The sequence below is a fragment of the Acanthochromis polyacanthus genome, chromosome 12 (genome assembly GCF_021347895.1).
Source record: "Acanthochromis polyacanthus isolate Apoly-LR-REF ecotype Palm Island chromosome 12, KAUST_Apoly_ChrSc, whole genome shotgun sequence".
NCBI classification, from domain to species: domain Eukaryota; kingdom Metazoa; phylum Chordata; class Actinopteri; family Pomacentridae; genus Acanthochromis; species Acanthochromis polyacanthus.
Window position 1 is genome coordinate 4,882,380 of NC_067124.1, and position 19,825 is coordinate 4,902,204.

The 19,825-nt window shown below is 39.0% G+C and overlaps 1 protein-coding gene across 3 annotated transcripts; it reads left to right on the forward strand.

The window, feature by feature from the left end:
- The first annotated feature begins 66 nt into the window (after window positions 1–66).
- On the forward strand, window positions 67–18,381 carry abhd5a (abhydrolase domain containing 5a). Of its 3 annotated transcripts, none has more exons than XM_051956433.1 (9): window positions 67–202; window positions 1,013–1,093; window positions 6,581–6,679; window positions 7,037–7,122; window positions 7,899–8,274; window positions 13,264–13,418; window positions 14,088–14,199; window positions 14,342–14,528; window positions 16,031–18,381. In XM_051956433.1, exons 1-9 carry the CDS (start codon window positions 171–173, stop codon window positions 16,118–16,120), a joined length of 1,218 nt encoding a protein of 405 aa, XP_051812393.1. In that variant the 5' UTR covers window positions 67–170; the 3' UTR covers window positions 16,121–18,381. The 3 variants fall into 3 exon arrangements, with proteins under 3 accessions (XP_051812393.1, XP_051812394.1, XP_051812395.1); XM_051956434.1 differs by having other exon boundaries at window positions 6,608–6,679; XM_051956435.1 differs by lacking the exon at window positions 6,581–6,679 and having other exon boundaries at window positions 68–202.
- The last annotated feature ends 1,444 nt before the right edge of the window (window positions 18,382–19,825 follow it).

The following is a 19,825-nucleotide window of genomic DNA, read 5'->3' on the forward strand; positions in this document are numbered from 1 at the left end:
GTGGGCGGGTAAGAACGAGTCATAGAGTTGCTAACAGCGTATAGTAGCAAAAGCACCGCTCGGTGGAATTGCCACTAATTTTAAATCAAATGCCCTTAATTACATCAACTCGCGTCAGATTGTGTCAGTGACCATGTGATCGACAGAAGCCTCTCAGAGGTTGTTGGAGTATGGCTGAGCAAGGGGGCACCGCAAACAGAGGGTGAGTATTTCCACTGACCCTCCTCATGTCTGTGTATGTTGAAGTACGCTATCACCACAACTATGCAGATATGTTATCCAGCAGTTCATTCATGTGACGGTGGTGCTGTTTTCTTTTAAACTCCAAAAAGTACCCACATTTTGTTGTCATAAGCTGTCGAAGTTAAAATAAGCTGTCAAGAGGCAGTGAATAAGTTGAGGTAAACAGTTGCTGCCTGTCGTGTGTTGGCATGTATTCGGGCCAGAGCTCGTAATGTTTTTTTCAATCAGCAGACGATTGAGGATATTTTCAGGAGCCTTAAGGAGTCTTGTGGCCATTTATGAAATTATGTTTCTTCAGTGGCACTAAAACATAAGTAATTTATCCACTTTTCATTTGGAAACAGGTGCAAAAATGTCTTAACATGGTTGAAAGAGGTTTTAAAGATTTACAACATAAACATAACCTAAGTGAACGACCTGCATGCTGTTCTAACAACATAAATAACAAATTAAGAAAACATCTAAGTTGGTTGAGTGATCAAATATCACGACCACATACAAAATGCTCAGAAGTATTATGACACTAAACAGAAACATGGTGTTGAATATATTATGTTCTCCATCTTTCTGTAGATTTTGAATAAATGGACTCTGTGTACAAAAGTTCGTTTTAATCAACCATTTATAATCTTTCAGAGGAGATAACAAAGTGTTAATGTCATGTTTTACTGTTGACCTCTGGAGATTCACCAGTGTTGTCTGGTAACTGCTCTCTCATCAGTGTCCTTTGCCCTAAACCGCTTCTGGTTTCAATGTGTTCTGGCCTCAGGGTTGTTCAGAGAATGGTGTCTGTTGTTGGTGTACACAGCCTGGCCAGCAGCCTGTGGAGATACGTGGACACTACAATAAGGTAATGCTGGTCCTTACCATCCACACAGTGACCCCACTAACCCTGGATGTAGGCCTCATATGGTGGAAATCCATTTTTTATTTTGTTTTTGTAGTTTGAGATGTGAGTAAAAGATGTGAAGCCATTTAGCCTCTCAGCTTTACAAGCCAGTAAGAATTTTACTGAGCTACTATATTCCAGTGAATGAACCGATAGTCATTCAGCTCAAACTTTGCACAAACCTGCTCCTTCACTGTCTGCTACTTCCAAAGTGACCCATACAAAATATTCTGCTGCCTCACAGTCCTCTAGGTTTGTTTTCTTTCTAGAGCTGATTTTGCTAACTCTGAAAGGTCTCAGCCGGTCAAAGCACACCAAATGTTCCACTGTTGGCCGCTAGAGTGAACACAAGAGTCTTCATGCACCAGAAGCATCTGAGGAACTGAAGTACTGATGGATTACTTTTATTGTTGGTGGTCATGTCACCGCAAAAACAGGAAAATCCTTAACTTTGACTGTATACCTACAGGTCAGAACTATGTGGAAATTATAATGTTGGGGACATTCAGAGATGATAGAAACTTTAAGACTGATTTCTGCCGATAAACAGATGCAGGCTGTTGTGCTTGTGTTAAACCTAACCACGGCTGTGTCACTCATTTGCATCAGTTAACTAAATTCCTGCTCTTTGTGCTCAGATATATATTTTTTAATACAGCCATTCCCAATAAATTTGTTCTCACCTACAAGTTATGAAACAAATATGAAATAGTGCCTGGAATTGTACACATTAAGGCTGTATGCTAGCCAGAGATCACTTTACAGCTATTTCATTTGCCGTGTTAAAATACAGATTTTATAACTATAATTTCGATATACAAACTTATGATGGAAATACATTTTTTTAAGCCATAGAAGGTTCTGATCTCACACACAGTCATGTCTGTCAGCTGTCAATCACAGACCTTAAGAGAGTTCTTATTGATGTGGGCATTTATAGCAGCAGATTAGCTGTATTTATAGCTACAGACATTGAAACAACCAGTTACAGAACAATTAAACTATATTTGCAATATTTAAAGCTGAGAAATTCGAAGATACATTTTGGGGTCATGTGAGACTTTCATTAATGCTGAAAAGGTTAACAATATGGGATATTTAAGTCACAAATTGAGTACTATTTTAGTTAACTTCCAATTCATGCAGACTGATGTATTTTTCTGAGGGAGAAACCTCATTAATATACACCTAAGTTTGGTTTAGCTTTACTGCTGGTAGAGAATAGGAACCTACAAGATAATAACTCAGTGATTTATCAAGCAATTGGTGTTACTGAGGTGCTATCACAATGCACTTTCCAGCATCTAGATAGGACATAAATGCCTACATTTGCCAGTTTGTTAGGTGTACATATAGTTTAATACAACAGTCGTGCAATAAGATTTACTTTCAGGTTTTTGGAAAAGTGTTCATTTAACAATCATGCTTTTAAAAAAAATACATTTCAGCAGGAAATGTTTGACTTGAAAAACTGACTCGGCCAATTAATTAATTATCAAAATAGTTGCAAATTGACTTTGTGGTGACAGACATATTGGCTAGGTTTAACACTACATGATACATAATGGACATTTGTGTTCAACCATTACTGGTTGTAGTGTTGTATAAACATAAAAAACATCGACACTACTGGTCAGAAGGTTTGAGACAGGTCCTTATTTATTTAAATGACAAAGTGTCTCAAGACTTTTGACCAGTAGTGTAGAGTGCTGTGAAAACATATTCTCCCCCTACAGATATCTTCTTGTTTATGTTTTTTTTAATCTTTCACGCTTACACATTTCAGACCATCAGACTACTTTTATTAGACAAAGATAACCCAAGAAAACACAAAAAGCAGTTTTTAAAGGATTATTTCATTTCTCAAAGGGAAAATGCTGTCCAGACCCACCTTGCTGTATGTGAAAAAGTCATTTCCCCATGAGCTACCCATCTACCAAGGACCAAATTCATTTAGCCTTTGGGTTCATTTTCACCATCCACACCAACGTAGGGTTACTGCCAGGGCTGTTGAATTTAACCCTGTAAAGCCTGACTCATCAAAAAATAGCCGGAAAGTTCTACATTTTTGGAATTGACAAGTTTATCACTCCTTTTAACAAAATCCAAAAAAAAATTGCTGTGCCATTTTGTTTATGATATATTGTTTGCATCATATATGATACATTAGGCGTTTTGGGCAACTTTTTGCTCACAACATTCTCCAGTGAAACTCCATTTGCTCCAGTCTACTAAGAGCATTGAGTGATCTGACACACTTCATAACAAAAAAAAATATGTAATAATAGATAAAATTAAAAGAAAGAACAGAACAACAACTTCAGGAAGCTTTTTCTCCATCTCCCAGTAGATTCTCACATTGAACATATGGACTAATCCCATATGTATTTACATGCCTGGATTTTATGAAAGTAGCCATTTTGAAAAAGGGTAAAGTATGACTTCAGCTGCCAGTAGTGGAATGATAATGCACAAGTAGGCAGAAAACATGCTTAGGTTACATGCAAAAGGTTTTTAGGGAAATTACTTATCATGTTGATGAGATAGAGGTCTCAGCAACTCATGCATCATATATGATACAAACGGCTTTGCATCACTAAATAGAACCTGTCTGGAGTTGTGAAGTAGCTTAAGCAGCGCACGATGCCACGTTCTAGAGAGATTCGAGAACATATGCAAAATAAAATCAATGCCATTAATCAGTTTAAAAAGGCTACAAAGTGATTTCTAAGGCTCTGGGACTCCAGAGAACCACATTATCCACAACTGGAGAAAACATGGACCAGGAGTGGGCGGCCTACCAAAATTTCTCCAAGAGTGCGTTGATATCTAATCCAGGAGGTCACAAAATACCCCAGACAAACCTCAGAAGAACTGTAGGCCTCATTTGTTTTGTCCATCTACAAAATTCCACAATAAGGAAGACACTGCACCTCTTCCATGATGCCATTTTCTCACAAAGTCCAAGCGACTCCTAACCAATAAGAACATAAAGGCTTGTTTGGAATTTGCAAAAAAATATCTGTTGGGTTTTTCGTTCTCTGCTTAGAATTCATAAGGTCTGTACTTTACTATGCTAAGCACTGTGAGATGATATACGTTGTGAATTTGCACTATAGATAAAACTGAAATGAAATGAACATCTTACCGACAGTGAAACATGGTGTGGTGGTTGTGCAAAGGTTTGGGGCTGATTTGCTTCCACAGGACCTGGACAACTTGTTATAACTGATGGAGCCTTGAATTCTGCTCTCTATCAGAAAATCCTCCTGGAGAATATCCCATCATCAGTTCATGATCTAAAGTTCAAGCGCAAATGGGTTCTTGCAGCATGACAATGATGCAAATCACATAAACAAGTCCACCTCTGAGTGACTCAAACAGAACAAAGTTAAGGTTGTGGAGTGGCCGAGTCAAAGTCTGGACTTGAATCTAATTGAGATGCTGTGACAAGGCCTTATAAGTGTAGTTAATACTCAACAACCATCAAATCTGGCCACATTATAACTATTTTACAGAAAAGAGTGGGTCACAATTTCTCCATGGTGATGTAAAAGACTGAACACAAGCTGCAACAAACATTTACCTGCAGTTGTTGCTGTCAAGGGAGGCCCAACCAGTTATTATTAGGTTCAGGGGAGCAATTACGTTTTCACAAGAGTGGTACATGTTTTCAATACATTTTGACTAGATCATCATGTAAAGCAGCATTTCAGTTTTGTGGGTTATCTCTGTCTAATATTAAATGAAAATAAATATTCGTTTGAAGATCTGTACCATTTAAGTGCAAGAAATATACAAAAATAGAAACATGAGGGCTTTTTCACAGCACTGTACCCGTAAAAGTCTCCCAATGATTGTGTCTGTCACTAAATAAGACACACCATATGCATCACATTAAGCCATCATTTGGCTTGCATGCAAACATTTACTACTTAATGCTGCAGGGAGTGGGAGGGTTGTGCACGGACGTGGTAGGGAATGTCATGTGAAATTAGTTTGTTTCATGACACCGATTTAAAAGCTTGTGGAAAGGAGAAAATGAAGTTAAGGCCTGATAGGACCAGGTTGCCTCCCTATTTCTACCACTGCTGCTGCTTCATTTCTTTCCTCAGCAGTGACTGTTGTGGCATTCTCCTCAAATTACCAAGCAGTGTTTTGTAACATTAGTTGTAACACAGTGATACGTAAAGCATTTCATGTTTTACCTCAGTATCAGCTATATAGTTTGTCTTTCTTTTATTTTGAATTGAAGTTACTCATAAATCATTTGTTGTTGATGTCAGTTACTCAGATCAGGCAGTGACACTGGAAGTGTGTGAAGACAGACAGAACACCTCACTGAGTTGTAGAGAAATAGTTGGATTACTTTTAGGTTTTAGCTGAAGGCTTTTAGCCCTTATTCCATTTTCAGACACCGTGCCAATCCACAGACAGAAGGGAAAACACAGGGCAGTGAAGGGACAGTCAATGAGAGAGACAAAGTGAGAGTTTCTGTGGCAAACCGCTGTGTCCATACACTTTAATCTCTTGATTTTAAGTAATTATTGTTGGTGCTGTAATTATCAAATGTAAATAAGGTGATTTGTTTGATTTTTAAAGCTAGCGTCTAGGCGTTGTCCAATGTTCTCCAGGCACTGTGGATTTTTTTGATGGTTCCATGGTTTTTTCTCTCCACTGTCTCACCAGAACAATACCCTCTCTGTGTTCTGGAAGATCTGTGTTCCCAAAACAAGCACTGACTGTATGCTTTCTACAGAGTTCCCCACATCAAGCAGCTGATGCAGAGGTCATGAGATGTGATGCTCTCACAATAAATGTCGCCATTTAGACACAGAGTTCTGATGCAGTCATCTGCTGATTTATGATGTGCTTTTTAAACTTGTGCCTTAACTTTGAATGATTCCATTCATAATTCTTAAATGAATAATTCTTGATCCCACAAAAATTATTAGCACATCTTCTTTTTATCATTTTGTGTATAACATAGCAGGAAGACACCAGAGTCCAATATGAATTGTTACCCAACAGAACCACAGCGTTTAATTACAATACAAGCTTTTTTTCTGATATCATGAAGATGAAACCAGAATGAAAGTATCACATCCTCCATAGCATCCACACAAAAACAACATTTCATTCACCTAATCCTCATCTGGGCTGCTCAGTGACGTGGTGGTTAGCTGTTTTCACTTTGCAGCTAGAAGATCCCCGCTTCGTGTCCCAGAGAAAACCCACACATGCACAGGGAGAACATACAAACTTCATGCAGAAAGATGTCTCTGGGATCTTTCTGCATGAAGTTTGCATGTTCTCCCTGTGCATGTGTGGGTTTTCTCTGGGTTCTCCAGCTCCCTCCCACAGTCCAAAAACATGCTGAGGTTAACTGGTGATTCTAAATTGTCTATAGGTGTGAATATGAGTGTGATTGTTTGTCTGTATATGTAGTCCTGTGATAGACTGTTACCTGTCCAGGTGTCCCCTGCCTTCACCCTCAGCCAGCTGGGATAGACTGCAGCCCCCCATGACCCTGATGAGGATGAAGCGGTGTGTAGATAATGGATGGATGGATAACCTTCATCTGTTTGAAATGACATTTTGTCTGGTTTGGGCATGATGACAAAACATGATGAAATTAAGTTTACGTTTCATGCCATTAATAAATTAAAATGCTACACATTCATTCATGCTTTTATTCATTTTCATAAGTTTTTGGCAGAGAGGCAGAGGAAATGAGGTGAGAGAGGTGGAGCAGTGAGACAGCACAAGAGCTAACCGTCAGGTTACCAGAGCACCTGTTTGTTGTTTATATGCAATATATACAGTAAAAATATGTCTTAAATGGAAGAAATTAAGGGAACCAATCCATACTTATGAAAGGATTTCTCCTCTGCATGTGTGCAGGTGGTGCTGGATCCCCAACTGGTTGCCATCATGGTGTCCCACGTCTATGAACCAGCTGCAGACTGCAGAGGACAGCATGCTGCGATGTAAGGATTTACTTCTTAATTGACTTTTAGTTTTCACATCAGACCATCTTAGTGTGTTTTAGTGCTTTATTTAGCAATTTACCATTACCATTTTGTGCCACCATAACCGTTTACACTCCAGCTGTGGTCACTCATTCATATTGGACATCTCCTGGTCTGTCACCACAGCACTTTATTTTGCATCACAAAACCCACAACAAATAACTTCCACGTTTTATTACATGGTGGTCAAAAATCTGTCATGTCAAACCTAGAAGAAATCAGAAACTTTGAGGATGTAGAAATATTTCAAAACACAAATTCTAACAAATAAAATAAGAACTAATTCTGACTCTGTGTAATTTAAAAATTAGCAATCAAATGTAAGCAAATTTGTGCCATTGGTCATGTTGACTCTTTTCCACTTGCCGCCACTGTTCACCTGTTTAGTTTGCTTTAAGTTTCCAGTAGAGCATTACTGACTAATTAGCATTATGATAGAGTGAAACTTGCTATCAGAACTAAAGAAGAAGGTCAAAAGTTCCTTTGTTATTCTAAGCAAAAAAGAGCTTTCTCTACGTCAAATCACAGCTTTGTGGAAAATGGATCGGCTGTATCCAAAACACAATCAGACAAGGCTGTTACAGCAGTGTGTCAAACCCTCAGTGAATCATAATGCTCAGAATATTTAAATCGTGGGGAGTGTTGCTACACTAGAGACAGAAGAAATAATCTTAAACTTATATTAATTTTACCTCTATATTCCTCTCTTCTCTTGTGCTTTCTTTTCTTTTCAGGTGTCAGCAGTGCTTTTACCAAACAGTTCATCCCCATCTCCAGTGGCAATCTGCTTTGGACCCTTACCTTTTGCAGTGAGGGTGTTAAAAGTAAAACTCCCATGGTTCTACTGCATGGATTTGGAGGTGGTGTTGGTCTTTGGGCTCAGAACCTGGATGCTCTCTCCCAGCGTCGACCCGTCTTCGCTCTAGACCTGCTGGGCTTCGGTCAGAGCACCAGACCTCTGTTCTACACAGAGGCCCAGGGAGCAGAGGATCAGTTTGTGGAGTCTATTGAGCAGTGGAGGACTAAAATGGGTCTGGAGTCCATGATACTGCTTGGCCACAACTTGGGAGGATACCTGGCTGTGGCATATTCTATTCGATATCCAGGCAGGTGGGTGCAGCTTATGGGATTTCTCTTATCTTTCTGTAGTAATTTAAAAGGGATCAGTCATTCTTTGCTGCTGATCTTGTTGATATGGGCTGCATTTGGTGCACTAAAGTCAGGAAATGTGAATGTTTTTCCATCTGAAACTTTAAAGGATTTGCATTTACTGACTAATACTGAAGTATGGCAGGTTTTTAAAAATATTTTAAGATCAGAATTGTGGCATTAGCTTGAGTCAGGTTGTTTTAGCCTTACATTGTGGGTGTATGAGGTGCACTGCACAGGAGCTCACCATTTCCAAATGTTCATTGGTGGTCAGCAAAGAAATTGTTAAATGAAGGAGTGAGTGACAGATGAAATAATACCATGATGATTATCACTAAATTATATATAAGAATTACTGACTTTATCTTGATTTTCCTGGGGCTGCAATTTGCAATTACTTTTGTTATGAATTTCTTTCTTCCAGCTTTTTTCTGAACAACATTTAAAAACTAAGCGAAACTGAGTTTATTTCTTTATGCAGCAGAAAACTTCAGAAAAATATTTTAAACTGGAAAAACAAGCTCCAGAGGATGTTTGGTGTTTTGGCTCTCGATAAGATTTTACCTGTATTAACTCTCCGTTGGTCACATAATCAGTCAATCAATTCAACTTTCAGCTTGTAATATTTACTGAAGCAGTGAAGTACACTATAAAAGGTCAAACTCTTTTTCTTATTGAACTTTTTCAGCAGTTAGATCAGTAATTCGTTCATAGACTTGAGAAATGTGATCTACAATATCCCAGCTTGAGAATTTTGTCATTAAATTGTTAAAAGTGACAAATGTTGGCATTGATTATGACACAGTTCAGCATTATGTGCTGTAGTTATCCAAGACATTATTATCATTATGCCTCCCATTTTTAAAAAAGATAGGTTAATACGGCCAATGAGTCGGACTATACACTACTTACTGAGCAGCAAACTGGAGAACGTAGCAAAGCATCATGGTGGGCAAGCTGGCCAGAAGATCATATAATGGTGTGTTTGGAGTAGAATAACAATCCACAACCTGAATCACAATTCCTCCCACAGATATGGTTGTGATCACATAAATAGCTGTATATATGTTACCTTGATACAAAGTCTGTCACTTCACCCTAACGGTAAGGTTGCAACTCTTAAATCTTTGGAACTTGTTTGTACTGAATTTTTTATTTGTAAATTTCTGACCTGAAGAAGGGATTCCTACCTTTTCTGCTCTGAAGCTTCTTTCAGAATGTTGTTCTACACGCTCTTATTCTTCATCTGCGTTCTGTGTACCAAAAAATGCTACTCTTTCACGATGCTTAATGCATTCAGTGGTTGTGTCATAACTGTGTCACAACAAAACACATTTTCCTTAGTCTTTGTCTAGCAGGAAATTTTGGGTAGCGCTGTTATTTCATCTGCCGCTGCCATGGTGACAGATGTGGCTTGTGATCGTAATTGCTCTTTTCAAATTTCACGCAAACATTTCATTTGCCTCAATAAAAACCATTAGAACTTGGTGGTTAAAAGTGATGCTGACCTAATAAAACATGTTTTCAGCCCAAACTCAGGTGATGATGAAGTGATGACATTTTAGATGTAAAAGGCCAAAGGTTAGCCTTATTGGGACATCATAATTTCCTGCAAAAACACTTCTCTGGCCAATATTCAATGCAGTAACTCAGGAAGGTGAGGTTGTGTGTCCATATTTCACCTTCAGTCAGATGCTGAATTGGTGGCACTAATCTTGGGTGCTCACCTTGAAGCTGTGGAGACTCTATAGATCTGAAGATGTGTGTGAAGCATCCTCATTTTAGAATTTGCTGCTTCTTTGCAGCAACGTCTATGTTCGAAGCATCTATCATGGGTGATTTTTCTGAATCCATTGACCAAACACAAAGACATCCATTTGCTTTTCTTAAATTCCTCCAAAGCCTTTACTTCATATATTATATGAGCCTGAACAGGTACAGATTTAAACTGGGTAGGAGCAAGATGAGCTGGCGTGGAGACTGCACAGTAAATACCAAAGTTTGTAGTAAATCTGAATAATCCTTTAATGTGTTAATAGTAAGCAGACTTAAGAACAAATGAAGTAGAACCTGCCTCAGGTTCTGCTCAGAGGAGAAAAATGACTCTGCACTGAACAGTGTTTTGAATAATGCTTCTGCCCTTTTGCTGTTAACATGACTGTAGTATAACATGCCAGTATGGGTACAGGATACAGCTGTAGTGGTGTGCCTGTAGGTGCTGGCAGCTCGTGATAACAGCAGTGTCCTCCAAGCCTCCCTCTCCTCCCACTAGACTCTATCTCTCCTGAATCATCTCCTCTCACTGCGTCTCCAGCTCTGAGCTCCCAGCAGGCGCCCAGCTCTCCCTAAGGGACGTCTGATAAAATGTCCTCATTCCCTTATCACCCTCCATCATCAGTAACGCTGAATAAAACTCCCTCTTCCTGTCTTCTTATTGTTATCTCAGTGTTCCAAATGGCCTTTAAGTTATAACTTGAGATGCTCTTGATCAGGGACATACGTATGTCCTTATTTAAGCTGAACTGTGCTTTTTGTTAATGTTATGGCCTAAGGAGAAATCCTGGTGCATACTTACACTGTTGAGGTCCTACAGTAAAAACCATTCTTACTGTGTGTCATGATAGATTGTGTAGAGCAGCTGGCAGAGATTTGCATGGCATCTGGTGCAGCGTGTCCTGAGTGTGGTGTTCAGTGGATGTGAGGACAGTTGCTCCTTGGACGCGCAGAGACGAATGTACAGCTATTCATTCATATCTCACATATTAAAGTGAAAAACAACTTTCATTTTCATAGCTTGGGCAACAACAGCAGCACTGTATTAACCTGAGCTGTTTCGATCAAGGACCATGTTATCATCGCTACAACAGTCAAACAGCGGTCACATGGACAGGCTATGAATACAGGTTAAGCACATTATCGAAACGACTTTACAGTATTTGGAAATCAAGCTGAATACATATCCACTTTAACCTAGCCCTAGTCAGTCAAGACAGATTACAACTCTCCCTGAGCCTAGTTTTTCACAGGTTTCTTCCTGTTAAAGGGGATTTTTTTTCTTCCCACTGCTGTAAAGTACCTGCTCAAAGTCTACAGGAGACTTTGGATTTGTTCTGTATGACTTTGTAAGGTATTCACCATACTATTTTACTTCACTTTTTTTCTCTTTTCTGATCATAAATACCACAAGCCTGACCTCACATTTCGCCTGGTCTCATATAGCCGGACCTACGGTATCTCCACTGTGCTCCACAGCAGCTCGGTGTGATTCTGCTATAGGGAAAGTAACATTGAGGCTTTTTTGTATTTCCTCCACTCAGTCAGAATTATGTTGGTGCTAGGCTCAAGATGCCATGACCATGCCACTGCCAAAAAGTGTCGGGGAGTATTGTTTTGTTTCATGTGTCGACTCGAGGCAAGCGCTGTCATTGAAGTATCTAATTCCATTATAATAAACAAGCAGGCAAGCTGCACTGCATGATCCAAATCTTCTTCAAAACTCCCCATTGCCAGCGTGAAGGGCACTGTTCAGATGTGTTGTTGTTGCTTCCTGTTGAAAAGGGGATTCTGAAAACAGTAACGCAGATAGTGGAAGGAGAGAAAAAAAGCCAGATGTGATTGGTCGTGGAAACGGCAGGCGTTTAGCCCCAGTCTACATCCAATGAATCAGAATACATTTTGCAAAATGTTCTGTAGAGGTGAGAGGAGCATCACAATCTGATGAGAATTCTCTCATTTGTATTACTGTGAGCAACCCTTTGACATTACCTTTAGTCATTTAGTCTATCTGTGTTGCTTAAAATACTAAAGGTGTCCCTGAATTACGAGAAAATTCAGTTTGCACTGCTTATGTTTTATTTTCTTAGTTTCTACTATCATTCCTGGTGGATAACAAAACCTTGTACTGACCACATGGACTGTAGAACAGTAATGTGGCACAGTCTTTGCCGGTACAGTCCATTAAAGCAACAACGCATGACATTAGACAGCATATAATCAGCTCCTCAGTCCAGCTGTAATATCAAATCCACTTACTTGGAGGTGAAATAGAAAACGACCTGCTCGTTTACAAAAACATCTCTAAAGTAAATGTCAGTCCAGCTTGAATTTTATCTGCTATACCTGCTGTAAGTGGTTCTGTACATTATGTACACAATTTTATATTACAAAACATGTTTGCAAATTGTAACTTAGATGTGTTCATAAACATATCAATAAACCTAGATTCGTCTGTACCTTTTTTTTTTTTTTAAATAATGTGATTTAACACTTGTGCAATTGGTTTTGCTACTAGTCATAAAGGACGGTTGTGATGCTTGGTCTTACTGAGTCACAGGCTCTGTAGATTTTATCAGCTAAATGTTATACAGTGCTTCAGACAGCCCATGCATTTGCATGTGTATTGCATTAAGAATCACTCCTAGGTCTTCAAGTGCAGTTTCTTTTAGTACAATCACAGCCATAATACTAAACAAATCCTAAGGAAAAAAACATTCAGAACTTAAAATGGATTGGTTCCATAAAAATAAGAAATTTTAAATATTGGGTCATGTTGGTAGAATTTAATTTTGTTAGTTTTTCTTGTAAATAATAAGCAAAAAAACATAGAATTTTTATTTGTTTGTGTCTGTCTAATGCAGCCACACCTTTAGAAACACTAAAAAGCTTTTTCCACAAATATTTCATGATAATATTTCAGACTGTGTAAAATTTTAAGTCTGTCGACAACTTTTTTCCACCACTGTATTCCCTTATCTTAAATGACTGATGGGAAACCGGTTGTAAATTAAAGAAAAAATTGGAAAGGAAAAGAAACATGACAGAACTAAACTGATAAAGCTTCATATTTAACATCTAGGCATTACCAGAGTAGCATCATGGCAAGGCTCAGTGGTGGGTTAAACAACAAAGAACAGGTGAACTGATGTGTGTTTGTTGGTGTCCAACCTACAGAGTGAAGCACATCATCCTGGTGGAACCCTGGGGTTTCCCTGAGCGTCCGGTCTCAGTAGAGCCTGACCGCCCCATCCCTGTGTGGATCAAAGCCCTTGGTGCTATTTTCAGGCCCTTCAACCCCTTGGCTGGTCTACGGCTGGTAGGACCACTGGGTAAGACTGGAGAAGTAAGGTGGTAAAAGACAACACAGCACCACAGTTCTGACAGCAAACATGCAACCAGTTAGTTTAGATAAAACCTTATTGATCCCTGAGGAGAAATCGGTGCCTCTTGTGGCATGTGGTCAGAGGGGAAAAGGCACAATGATAAGGAATAGAACAAATAGAGTTGTATCAAACATGATAGAGCTGACAATCACAATATTTTACTTTATTTATAAAAGAGAAGAATGGAGACCAGAAGATGTATGCATGTAAAAGAGTGGCTGAACATCTGGAGCATAGAAAAAAGAAAATTAATGCATGCAATATGAAACTGAATGAAACTGCTCATAATAAGTATCGCGAAATAGTTGAATAAGGGTTTTTTAAGACAAAAGAGAGATGGGACATTAAATATTAATAGTATTTAAGCTATGATACTGTATTATTGTAAATGTTCTCTTCATAAAACCAGCTGTACTGATGATTAAAGGCTGTGAAACGATAAAACCAATCTTTTCATGTTGATTTAAAACGTTTTGGCTTCAACTCGGAATAGAAATGAAATCAAGCCCTGGTTACTCCTGATCCTCCAACCTTCCTCTTAGCTAATAATCCTACAAAATGCCATGAAGCTGCCTCATGTCTTCATGGCTACTTGCTTCTCTGTGGAACTCGCAGGTCCCACTCTGGTCCAGACCTTGAGACCCGACTTCAAGAAGAAGTTTTCCTCCATGTTCAGTGATGACACCGTGCCACAGTACATCTACCACCTCAACGTGCAAACCCCCAGGTCTGTCTTCTTCTCATTAATGCTACTCCTCTTAATAACTGTGATGAAAGTAATTTATTCAATGCCTGCACAGCAGTTAATTAAATGTCTCTATCCTGTACTATGTGCCCATTAAATGTTCATTTTTGTTGTGTTGTCCCAGTGGAGAAACGGCTTTTAAGAACATGACTGGTCCCTATGGCTGGGCAAAGAGGCCAATGCTGCATAGGATAGACCGGCTGCATCCTGACATCCCCATCACCATCATCTACGGCTCCCGCTCCAGCATAGACAGCAACTCAGGCAGCAGCATCAAAGACATGAGACCACACTCTCATGTGGAGATCATAGTAAGTTTATTAAAGTAACATTCTTTGCTCTCCTTCTTCTATCCTTACTCTTTATACATTTAAAAAAAAAATAAAAATCTCAGTATTGGCTAAAATTTTGTCTTGTATTTCTTATTTAATGTATTTGTGTAACTTACTGCATGGTAAGAAATGTGGTAAAATACTTTTCACTGAAAAGCCTACTTTTAACTTTTTGCTGAGATTTCAACTTGATTAATTGGACATCAAATCAAATGTGTTTGGTTGTAATGGATTTGGGTATATCAAAAATGAAGCTCTCTCTATTTTAAGACTATACAAAGTAAAAAGAGCCATTACAAACATTTGCAGCTACTGTTTTTTTAAGAAATCTAAAATTCTCCCTCCTACAATTACTTGTACTTATCACTATATTTTCTGTGACCCCCTTGACCTTCTTCATCTTCAACCAGTAAAGATTTAGTTCTAAAATCCATCTGTCACACGAACAAGTTATGCCCAATCACCTGTGACACAAACTTGTGAGACAGCTAAATTTGTATTCTTTTTCATATAGCTTTTGTGTATCTTGTCCCATCATACACTCGCACTAGGGCATTGGCTAATTATGTAAGTGTATATATAATCATACAGTAATGCATGTGCAGTGGCTTAGGAAAGTATTCAGACCCCTTCACTTTTTGTGCATAAATCTTTGTCCAGTGTTGACAAAAAGAAAACCTGCTTTCAGATTTTTTTCCCCCAATTTTGTAAAAATCACAAACTGAACTGTCATTAACAAAATTATTGAGACAATGGGTTGTGGCTGAAATTGTGGTCTAATGCATCCTGTTAACTTGGACTGTCTCTGAGACATGTCCAGAATTTCAACTGAAGTCCACCTTTAGCAAGCTGAATTTGTTGGACATAATTAAGAAAGGCACATGTATAAGGTCTAAGCAATCCTACGGTCTACACTGCATGCCAGGACAAAACACTACCCATGAATTCTCTGAAGACCTCTATGTGTGTGTGGTGAGTTATGGTCAGCAAATAGTCCTTTAAACAGACCTTAGAGATGCAAAATACCTGATTGGAAGGATGACCGTCTTAGCAGGCCTCCATCGGTCAGGTGTTTATGGTAGAGCAGCTAGACAGAGGCTGCTGAGTAAAAGCTATAAGACCTGCTTAGGCTCAGACCAGGTTCTCTGGTCTACTGAGAGACCACTAGTATGTGGACAGAGCTTTAAGCACTGTCTGTTGAACACCAGGAACTGCTCATCTCCTGGATAAAACCATCCCTACAGTGAAGCATGGTGGTGGCACCATCATGCTATATGGATGGAGGAAACCTAGCCAACTACATAGTTTCTTAAAGAAAAGCTGCTCCAATTCTTTCTTTCTTTGTTTTTTAGTGAATGCAATAAATTGTTAGACACAACTCTGTCTAGTAAAAACATGACTTGTTCTTTTATGACGTCTCTTGTGTATTTCCTATTGTTTTAATCACCTGCTTTCCTTCCGGTTCTCCATCCTGTCTGCAGACAATCCGTGGAGCTGGACACTACGTGTACGCTGACCAGGCTGACGACTTCAACCATAGAGTTTTACAAGTGTGTGATAAAGTTGACTGATTGCAGAGATGAACTTTGTTGTTGAACTTTGGAGACAAAGGGGAGCATGAATAACAGAGATCACAGAATCAGCTGGTGTGGAACCTCAGGAGTGTTTGTACATAAAAATATTCTCAAATGAGCAGTGATCTGAGTTTAACTTATACATCACTGAAGTGTGACGGATACAGGCTCTGTGTTAACGTAATTGACCAAGTCCTCTATTTAATGCTCTTTATCAGAATCTTTAAATAATGCCCATGGGAATGTGCCACGTGCCTCTTTTGCATTCCACTGTGAAACACCAAGATAATCAGTGTGATAGCTTCTTGGTCAGTTAAGTGAAGAATTAGTTACACAGTATCCACAGAACTGCCTCACTCAAATGCAGTGAAGAAGATCAGATATTCTGCTGAACACAACCACAAAGCCTTAATGTTCAGTGAACGTACATTATTTTTATTTTATAGCTGGTGTGGTCATCTGATCCAAACATGCACAAAAAAGCTTCTAAAACAGTTTTTTTAATAATGTAAATCTCTTTCAAATATAAACGCATATCATAGTTTTGTACATTTTGGTAAAATAAACACAGTTACATTTAATGTGTAGGAGACTAATTTTATAATGCCATAAAAAATAAATAATTTAGTTACATATCAGACTGAAACACTATCGGTGTTCTAAAAGCAGTCACAGTGGCATGAATTCAATGTTTCCTGTTCTGTGCTGTGGTTTGCGGTTTATCCATATGATTCCATAGGAAGTAACCTCTTCAGATTACAGTACCACTGCATCGACACCAGGAGGAGGCTTTAGATTATTCTGCTATCGACAGTAGCCTGTTCTGTAGCATCTCTCCTCTGTGCATGTATTTGGGGCTTTGTTTTGAACTCAGATGTTATACCCTCTGAAGCTAGTGTACAATCTTTGCCTTTATTTTTCCCTGACTCACACACCAAATACAATATGCTTGTGTGACAGCATAGAGAGGCCATAGATTTTCTACTGAGCTGCAGTGGACCAGACAGTATTATTGCAACAATGGCAACGTATTTGCCTGTATTTATAGGTTGGTTAGTCTCAGCAGATTTTTTCTCCTAAACCCTCAATGGAGATTAGGTCTTATATTTCTATTTTCAATACATTAAAGTAAAAACTATAAAAAAAACTTTTTTGCTGAACTCTACTGGAACCCCAAATGCCTTTTGATGGGGAGGCTATTGAGCCAGTTCTGACATGATGTCATCCACTTTGCTCACTTAAATGTCTCTGAACAGAATCCTCTTACTCCACACCAGCCTCCATAATATGTTCTGGAAATTATGAGCAGTGGTGATTCACATGTTTAACCTCTCAGGCGATGTCGACTCTACAGTCCTAGGCTCTGATTGGTGGATATTTGTACCTGCTGCTTGAGACCAGGAGTGTGGGCAAGACTTTAACCTGAAAAAAAATATCCTTTTGTGAGGAAAAAATAAATCTAATGCTTTGCTTCTATAGTCAATTGCGACTAATTAAAAATTCTGACTTCAAATTATTTCAGGAACATAGCACATATCAGATTACTGTTAACACCAATAAGCATTTTGATAATAGTGATTATTTGGTAAAATCTGTAAACACAAATATTAGACAAATTGAGTAAATGATGCAAAGTTTAAAAAATATTTTTGTCCTGATATCCATAATCTGTAGTACTAAAATGTCAGCATGATGGTTAGTTTTGTTTGAAGTAAACCAAAAAAACATGTCGAGCTTCCAGTAGGAGCAGAAAACACACTGAGTGAGTAGGATTTTATAGGCAGGACAGCCCTACCAAAAGATGTAGGCAACTTTGTAAACCTGTCCTTATTTCATTAAGGTGCAATACTAAATCACTGTAATGTCCCTTAATGCCAGCAACTGAAGATTCAATGCAAATTTAAATCTTTTACATTTACAGAATCACAAGACTCTCATTCTTCCGTGCCTTGTAGTGCTGGTTTAGAAAGGCTATATTTAGGCCGAGGAGGTTTTTTGAATGGATCCTATTTTAAATGCTCCAACGTTATCCTTGTCGATAATATGAAGGGCAGAGAGTGAAAGTTTAAAGAGGCCTTAAGAACAAAGTAATGTGGATGTTTCTTGGAGAACATTTTTTTGTTTTTCTTTTTTCTCACTTCACACCATTGTAAACATGTACAAGAATCTTTTTTGTGTTAATTATTTTGGCTCCAACAGTCTTTCCCTATTTTAACTGTACAGAAGATGTAAACCCAAATAAAATGTTTGCCGTAGTATGATCGTGGTTTACTTTCTCCCCTGTCTTCTGCCACCCATGAATAATTCTCCTCTACCTTGGGTTTGCATCATATGTTTAATCTGCGATGCAACACTTTCATTCTGCTTCTCCCCCTCTTTTGCTTTTCATTTTAATGGAGCAAAGCTGACAGATGAATCAATATTTTTTCCTCCAGCTCCCCTTATCATTTTGGAGCTGTCAGCCCTCTGCCAGTGAGAGAAATCATTCCAGTGTGTTCGTGTTCTGCAAAGAGCCTCTGCTGTTTCCCCTCACTGCCACTAGAGAGCACTCATATGTAGAGGTGCAGCTTGTGGCAATGTCGAGTCTTCCCCACTTTTTTTTAATGCACCAACATCTCTACTCATTTCCACGTACTGATTTCATTTGCAGAGAAAGCAGACAGACACCAAACATGTGACATGAGATATGTTTCCACATTGGCAATTACCAAAAGGCTGTCTGAGGATAGTGAGGACAGTGAACCTCCTCTGGAAAGGAGTGTTAGATGGAAGGAGGATGTCAGGCGGATGTACACCCATCCAACCCCTCTCTGTTTCCAACGCTTAGATCCGGACTCAACATTAACACAAACATCGATCGTAAAAGACATCCTATCTGTTTTTATTCTCCCTACCCTTTGATCGATACAGGGGGAAATATGCAAGCTCATGTGAAAGTATTTCCGAGTCATATGGAGCCAGTGGGGGCAGTTTTGTGCCACTCAGCTGTTTGGAGAATGATTGAAGTGGGTGTAATGAAGTTTCCTCTCGGTGCTACAGCAGTTGTTGATTAGCCTCGGAGACAGAAGGAATGCCATTTGTTTTATTAGTTAGCTTCATCAAGGATATGCATCTGTATAAGAATATTACATCCTACAAGGTTTCTGCCTCATATTGAGAATTTATTTGGAGCCCTCAGTTGACTGATTACACGTGAAAATGTATCCCCACCCACTGAGATAGCGAAACCAGAGCTTTCCTGGGTGGTGTATGAGTGGCATTAGTTGGATATCAAGCAATTAACTGGGAGCACACCTCAGGGTACGCGCTATAAAGCTACAGTAATGCCATCCCTCTGACACGAGACCATTAAACACAACGTGGCAGGGTGGGGCCAGAACAAACATGTGAGTCACTCTGCTGACTGAGAATATCCCACTGATGAATCACAGGATTGATTACTGGAGCTGGAGTTTTCAAAGACTTATCCAGGCATGGCCAAATCAGATGTGAGGATGTGCATCATCATCAGAAAATCAGGTCCAGAATGAAGGTCGCTGATTCTCTGAGGTAATAATGGAGCAGGTACGGAGTCAGAGCAGTGGGCAGAGAATATACTCGGTACCACTGAAGAGAGCAGAGCTTTCAGAAGTCTTTTGCTGTGTCATGCCATAAAGCTTCTCCAGCAGACAACTATATAACAGCTTCATGCAGATCGCAGAC